The 7,482-nt window shown below is 50.2% G+C and overlaps 1 protein-coding gene across 1 annotated transcript; it reads right to left on the bottom strand.

The window, feature by feature from the left end:
- Nucleotides 1-3,615, bottom strand: LOC110477826 (keratin, type II cytoskeletal 4). The gene is made up of 9 exons (XM_077788609.1): nt 3,071-3,615; nt 2,044-2,258; nt 1,867-1,927; nt 1,611-1,706; nt 1,278-1,442; nt 1,056-1,181; nt 718-938; nt 404-438; nt 1-296 (listed from the first exon to the last, which is right to left on the bottom strand). Exons 1-9 carry the CDS (start codon nt 3,578-3,580, stop codon nt 1-3), a joined length of 1,725 nt encoding a protein of 574 aa, XP_077644735.1. The 5' UTR covers nt 3,581-3,615.
- Nucleotides 3,616-7,482: the final 3,867 nt, after the last annotated feature.

Here is a 7,482-nt window from a genome sequence, read left to right as displayed (position 1 = left end):
TCAGTATTTGACCCCAGAGGATTTGACCGTTGTGGTGGTGACGCATCTCCGCACAGAGGAGGAGCCCCCCCCAGCCATGAAGTTGCCACCTGCAGTGCTGCACATCCTCCCACTCCCAGAGGAGAAGCCACCACTGAGGATCCCTCCTCCCATACCACAGCTGCTGCTAATGATGTTCCCACCACCGACTGTGCACACTCCACCACCGACCGTGCACACTCCTCCACCCAGGCCATTGCTGGCTCCAAAGTTGGCTCCAGATCTGCCTCCGCACACAGTGGTTCTGCCTACCACGGCTGGAAGAGAGGGAGAGGCTCATTGAACATGAGGCAACATCCTGGGGATCTTCACAAAACCAAAGATAAAGGTAATTGGGCAGAGAAAACAATGAGCGAATACTTACAGACATTCACGTTGGAGGGGTTCTCTAAGCAGAGCCTGTGTAGGGAGAGGAACACCAGCTGTAAATCTATATACAGTCCAAAGCAAAACTCTTTCCCAAATATTCCTTTTATATCATGTTTCATGTAAGACCAATCAAGCCCCCTGAGAAGTATTCCCCGTAGGAATCATGTTTCTATTTTGGGCTTCAAATTTTGGAGGAGAAAAGGAAAGTAATCAAATTTTATATGTTAAATGTGTTGTGAGGAATGATTAAAGATTAATCTGACCCACGGGGCTCAAAAGCCTGGCCCAGCCAATGGTGGGAGGTCTCACCTGTTCTCCTCCCCCTCCAGCAGCTTCCTGTACATGGCAATCTCAACATCCAGTGCAATCTTGATGTTCAGCAGCTCCTGGTACTCCTTCAGCAAGCGAGCCAGTTCCTCCTTGTCCTTGCTCAGGGCACATTCCAGCTCTTCCAGCTTCCTCCTGGCATCCTTGACGGCCATCTCCCCCCTCTCCTCGGCCTCAGCAATGGCTGCCTGCAGCTGCTGGTTCTGTGGAGAAGAAAGTAAATTTCCTAATTCCCTCTGCCCACCCTCTACTGGAGCATCCTCGTGACACAAACTGGAGGGAAAACAGAAAGAATCCGTGAGACACTGGCCAACCCCCACCTGCTTCTTCACATTCTCAATCTCAGCCCGCAGCCTCTGGACATTCCTGGACAACTCCTGGATCTCAATCTTGGTGTTGCGGAGGCTGTCCCCATGCCGGCCAGCCGTGCTCTGGAGCTCTTCATACTGTAGGCGTGGGGACAAAGGCACACATCAAGAACACAACTGACAAAAACTCAGGTGGTTTTGAAGCTCAGGTGCCTCAACCCCTTCCCAACTCACCCGGCTCTGGTACCAGGCCTCAGCCTCAGCCCGGCTGTTCTGAGCGATCTGCTCGTACTGGCGCCGAACCTCCTCAATGATGCTGTCCAGGTCCAGGTGCCGGTTGTTGTCCATGGACACCACCACGGACAGGTCCCGGCTGATCGTCTGCATCTGAGACAGCTCCTGCAACCAAGACATGAGTCAGAGGCACCATCTCTTGAGAGGAGAGAAGAGCAGTAGCTCCAGGCAACCTCTCCAGATCAAACCCACAAAGACGCCCAGTCCAACCTCAGTGTCTTTGGCCACCACACCCTCATTAAAACTTCACCGAGGGGAAGGGAGAGCACCTACCTCCTCGTAGATGCACCTCAGGAAGTTGATTTCGTCTGTCAGAGCTCCCACCCTGGCTTCCAGCTCGACTTTGGTCATGTAGGCACAGTCCACATCCTAAAGGAAAGATCTCAGAATTGGACCACGGCTTCCTTTCATCACACAAGAGCTGTTGGCTCTTCCTGTTGGGATCTGCCCGTCTTGGAGCAGAGTCCTTCCCATGTCTTTGCCTCCTGTCCCCCCTCACCCTATCCCTGCTGGTGTCTCCCAGACTCACCTTCTTCAGCACCACAAACTCGTTCTCAGCAGCCGTGCGACGGTTGATCTCCTCCTCATACCTGTGGCGGGGGCAGGACAAGGTGAGGCTCTGAGACCCCAAGTCACTCCACCCGTGGGGTCTCTGCATCAGCTGTGCTCTCCAGGCTGGTCCCTCCCTGTCTGTCCCCACACTCACTTGGTTTTGAACTCCTCCACATACTGCCTCATGTTCTGCAGCTCCGATTCCAGCTGGCCTCGCTGCCCCACCAGAGACTCCAGTCTCCTCCGCAGGTTCTGGATGTAATTCTCAAAGATCACATCCAGGTTCTTCCTCGGCCCTGTTGGTCCTTGCTGCTGGAGCAGCTCCCACTTGGTGGAGAGCACCTTGTTCTGCTGCTCCAGGAATCGGACCTACAGCCAAGAAAGGGTGTGAGAGACATTCACCAGAGAGACATCCCACTGCTGAAACCTCCTGGGAGCTTTGGAAAGCCATAGATCATTCCCCATTGCTTCCTAGGGCAAATTCCTCCTTTTTTTCTCCTCTTTTTCCCCATTATCCTTAAATTCCTATGCTCCTATGCTCTTTTTAAGAGGTAGCTATTGAATTGCTTCCATTCCAATTTTACAAATGATTTACAATACCAGCTGGGATTTTTTAACATTAATTTTCAGGAGCATCTGATCCTTTTTGACCTACCAGTGAATGAAATCCCATTGGTGCCCATATTCAAGAACATTCCTCTTTCAGACACTGAAATTATTCCATATACACATCATATATTTAAAAGACATGGAGCACACTTATAACCAACATTCTCCCTGTTCAGATAATTTAAACGGAGCTCATCTGCACTTAAAGTGAAAGAAGAAATGGTTGAGATTTTTTTAAAATGTAATTCCTAAATTTTAAGTTCCTTGTGACAAAATTATCCCAGAGAAAGGACGACTTAAAGAAACACCTTGGTCACTGAATATATTCCCATCCCTTTGGCCTGTCTGCACTGGAGTGAAAACCAATGTGAATCCACCAAACCTGGAGAAAGTTGTTCAGTAGCTCTTTGGATGCTAAATTTTGACACTTCCTCAGGAGGAAACCAGACGGAACCAAATGGAAACAATTACAGCCCAACACTGAGCTGAGAAGGACAATATTTCCTTCTCCAGAGCACAAGGAATTTCTGCTGTTTTCCCATTCCCAAGCAAATACAGGTCCAACCTCTCACCTTGTCAATGAAGGAGGCAAACTGGTTGTTCAGAGTCTTGATCTGCTCCTTCTCCTGGCACTTCACTTGCTGGATCTGAGGGTCAATGTCAACGTGGACTGGCCGCAGGAGGGTTGGGTCCACCTGCACTGGTTGGATGCCTCCAGGGAACCCGGGGCCACCTCTGATGGGGCCACCAAAGCAGCCCATTCCTCCACCAATGACACCTCCTCCAATGCCACCAAATCCTCCTGGAAATCCTCCACCAAAGCCACCAATTCTACATCCGTAGCCACTGCCATAAGAGCTGCCCATGGAAATTCTTGTGCTGCCCCCCAGGTTGTGGAGGCTCCGGCTGCTGAATCCTCCACAGCGTCCACTGCCACCTCCAATCCCCCTGGATGTGGAGAACGAGCTGTAGCTGATCCTGCTCCGGTTGCCGCCTCCAAAGCCACCACCAACAGCAGAGCAGGAGCTGAATCCCCTTTTGCTCCCCACTCCGAAGCTCCTGCAGACAGACTGACGAGACATGACTGCTTCTCCTCAAAAGAGCCGAAACTGGGGAAGATGAGGAGATCCACAGAGCTGAGCTGGTGCTGAGGACAGAGAGAAGCGCTCAGAGTCTTCTCTGGCTTCACAGCTCCAGGCATTCCCTTTTATCTGCTCCTGGAGGTGGGCTGGGACAACTTGGGCGTGAAGAGGAAACAAATTTACTGTCTTCATCAGCTTGGTGCGGTTAACAGTTTTTTGCCAAATTGGTGACTCCACCCAGAAATCCGCTTCGCCTTGCAGAAGGAAAAGCAGAAGCACTGAGGCAGGTCTCTGTGAGTAAGTGGACTCCCATATCTTTGTGTCATCTGGAAAAATATATTTTACAGTGATGTTGTCATGTTTTTCCTTCCTCCCACTTCCCTGCCTGCTCCTAACCACTCCACAGGTTGTCTGACTCCAGATTTTTTTGCCTGACACTCCACACCAGGCAAGGATTTTGGTGAAACCCAGACAGAATGAGGCTTTCACAATTCCCCCAAGCACACACCACATCTCCTTGTTAAGCCGAAAATTTCCAATGGCTTTCCAAGTGGAAAAATGCTGCATCATTAGCATTTAACAGGAGTCAGCATTTCTGCTTTATCCAGAAAGGAGCTGCTCAGTTCCTTCCTAAGAGCATCAGGTGGGATTTTCTCTCCAAAATGTGTCCCACAAAGTCTGAGACAGTCAGGTCCTGGGATTCTGAGCACCAGAGCAAGAGAACAAGGATGTCTAACTCTTTGCTTGTGTTTTTCCAATGACCACAGGGCTTGTCAAGCCACAAAGGACAGAAAGGACACTCCAGGCAGTAGATGCTGTAATGATGACTGACAATAATGTTTAATTTCATGCACCAGCTCCCCTGCAATGGATTCAGACATCTTTGATCTTTGGACTCGCATGAAGGACATCTTGCAGGTGAGCTGCCCTTCTGAGCTGCACTAATCAAATAAATATTTTAGTTACATTTATTAATTTTTTTTTTTTTTTTTTTTTTTTGGTAAAAACCACCAACATTTCCTTCATTCTTATTTCCAGAAATCATGAATAAAAATCAAGGGAAATATATATCTTAAAACACTTCAGCAGTCAAAAAATATCCCGTTTTTAAGCTTCCAATTGCATGTGTTGAGTTTCCATGGTCACACCAGAGAGATTTGGGAAGGTAAATGTGGTTTGAAAGCATTCCTAGGAATCAGCTGGTGGCCACAGACACAGCAAACACTTTAGAAAACCAGCCAGGGAAAACACTTCCAAAAGCCACTGGAGGAATCGGAAACATGAATGTCATTGACTGTCACTGGGATGAGGCTTCTGGAGCCACAGACTGTGTGGAATGGGAGGAAGGAGACGATGTTACTCTTGACGGGGGTTCAAATGTTGGCCAAGATTATCCCACCCCTAGGGACTCAACAGTTGGCAACAGTTATTCAGCAACTGACTAGCTGGCCAAAAATTATCCCTCCATTAAGGAACTGAACAGTTGGCAAAGGGTTGTCCCACCCTTGAGGGACACAAGTCATGGTTGGCCAAAGGTTACCCAGGTGTGTGTTCCTGCAGCTGGAGAATGGACAGCACCCCCACAGCACAGAGGGGAAGCCCTCCTTTCCAAAAGCAGCTGCAATCAAGATGGGCTGGTTTCTCCGTGGTCATCTCCCAGATGGAGATTTAAGTTCTCCACACCATCCTGCAGCCCAGCGCACTTATTCATGACGAGCAGCCCAGGCCAGCTGCAGAGTGGCTCAGGTTTAGGTGGGGAAAACAGGTTGTTCCTTCTCCTGGCCTCCCTCCCAGCTGCCAAACCCATGGTATGAAGGCACCAGGACTTCACTGGAATATCCCACGAGGAAGTTCCACAACGAGGAGGAAGATCTGCAAAGTCAGCCAGATGCCTGGGTGCTGACCACACTCAGCTCCTGCAGATAAGACGCCCAGATTGAGTCACTCTGACGTCTTCAGACGAGATGTGCAGATTATTCCAAACCTGGAGTCACCTGAGTCTCCTCCAGGTAAAACTCAACAGGCAGCTGGGCTCCAGCCATGCCCTCAGATCTCTTGTGCAAGGAGCTGTGCACAGCAGAATTATCAACACCAGGGAAAATGTGAACTCGGCAGAAAACATGAATCGAGACTGAGCTGCGCTCCAGCTTCGCATCTGACCCAGCCAAGAGCACGGAGGAGGTGTCGCAATGACTCTTCACAGCAGCGCTACAACGCCATGTAAAGCTCGTTGTAAAGTTTAGAAGAAACAGGCTTTTAAAATTATACACCGAAACAGGTGATTAAGCACCAAAACAGGTGACTCTTGCCCCAAGGCAAACCTCAAAGTGCTCCTGGCACAACACCAGCTTCACACAGGCATTGCCTACTCAGCATCTTTATTTGGGCCAAACCTAGTCACAATCCCAGCTCCAGCACCCTTCAAAGCAGGGAGAATCCCCTTTTCCAAGAGCCCACTGACTTTCCTGTACCTCTTCCTCAGTCTGCAGCTTCCTGTCCCACTGTAGGAACATCAGCAACTCCTAGAGGCTGTTGTGGGACTCCTGAACCACCACTGACAGCATTTTCTGCCTCTTTGATCTCTCCAGGTGGTGGAGGAGCCACAGATCAAACATTCCGGACTCCCCTCCCAAACCCCACCTTGAGCTCCTTCAAATCTCTCTCTCCGGCTCTTGGAGCAAGGATGAGCCACTGGAGAATTAATTGGCTTCTCAGGGAGAGGATGCTACCTGGGCTTATGGATGGGGATGAATCACACCTTCACAGCCCATCGTGTTCCCACAACTAGTCAGGGGTGGTACATGGCTCTCCGGTGCTCCCTCTCTCTCTGAGTGCTGAGCTGTGCCTCCCACCTGGCCGTCCACAGCCCAGGTGTGCACCAGAGGCAGGTGCTTGACCAACATCCTGATCCATTGTTATCCATGTTCACCAGCTCTCCCACCCAAGGGGCTCCTGCCCTGCCACTCCCTCATCACAGCCCAAACACCATTCAGAAGCAGTCACCTTAGATGACACTTATCCAGTGCTGGCTCCCATCTGCTGCTGCTGATTCTCATTATCCATCAGCCCCTGTGGGTCTCTACTGGTCTGGCAACAAGGCACTGGGAATGTTCCTGCCTAAATCCCAGGACACAGGTTTTTGCAGTCCCTTTGCAGAGCTTCCAAAATTCAAGAAGGGTTGAGAAAGTCTCTTTCCTAGAGCTTCAGGAATTGGAGTGCTGCCACATCTGGAGAGATGTGATGTGGCCACTGGGGCACTGAGGCACTGAGTGCCTCTGTGTGCCTAAAACTGAGCCCAAAACACTGGGACGTGGCAGCTCAGTGACTGGGAATATACCGGAACTCTTTGTGCTGGAGATTTCCAGACCCAACAATTGCAGAAATCTGCTGTGGGAGTAACTCTACAGGATTCCAGGGATGAACTGGATTATTCACTATAGTCAGGAGATGCCTAAAAATTGAGCAGGCTCCTGTATTCCTCAGTTTGGTCTTGTGCTGGCTCAGTTACTGAGCGTTGTGTGAACTGAGCATCCAGCATGCACCACCTGGACTTGTGCCCTCAGGTGAGAATCAGTCATCACTTGAGCTGTGATGGCTGCCCTGGTCCACCCCCAGCTGTCCACCTCCATCAAAGCACAGGTACAACACACTGAGCAAAGAATGACCCCCAGCCTCATAACAAGCTGCCTCCCCAAAGCATGAACCACCCTGCCCAGAGTGGCTCCTGAAGCATCGACACAACATCGTGAATGTTCTCTGCAATTTATTGGGAATGGCAACATCCCAAGGAAGGGCGTCAGGATACACACACAGAGGAAGGGATGTGGGGACACAGAACAGGAGGAGAGAGGAGGAAAGAGGAGTTTTATACACATTTGCCACAAGAAATGTACAACACAGCA

The sequence above is a fragment of the Lonchura striata genome, chromosome 27 (assembly GCF_046129695.1).
Source record: "Lonchura striata isolate bLonStr1 chromosome 27, bLonStr1.mat, whole genome shotgun sequence".
Lineage (NCBI taxonomy): Eukaryota > Metazoa > Chordata > Aves > Passeriformes > Estrildidae > Lonchura > Lonchura striata.
Note: the sequence above shows the minus strand (reverse complement) of the source record. Positions and strands in the feature narration are given on the sequence as shown.

Coding starts and splice junctions, on each gene's coding strand:
- LOC110477826 (XM_077788609.1), bottom strand. CDS start 3,580: ATGTCTCGTCAGTCTGTCTGCAGGAGCTTCGGAGTGGGGAGCAAAAGG. Junction 1,928..2,043: donor GTGGAGGAGTTCAAAACCAA/GTGAGTGTGGGG, acceptor CCCCCGCCACAG/GTATGAGGAGGAGATCAACC. Junction 1,182..1,277: donor AGGCCTGGTACCAGAGCCGG/GTGAGTTGGGAA, acceptor CCACGCCTACAG/TATGAAGAGCTCCAGAGCAC.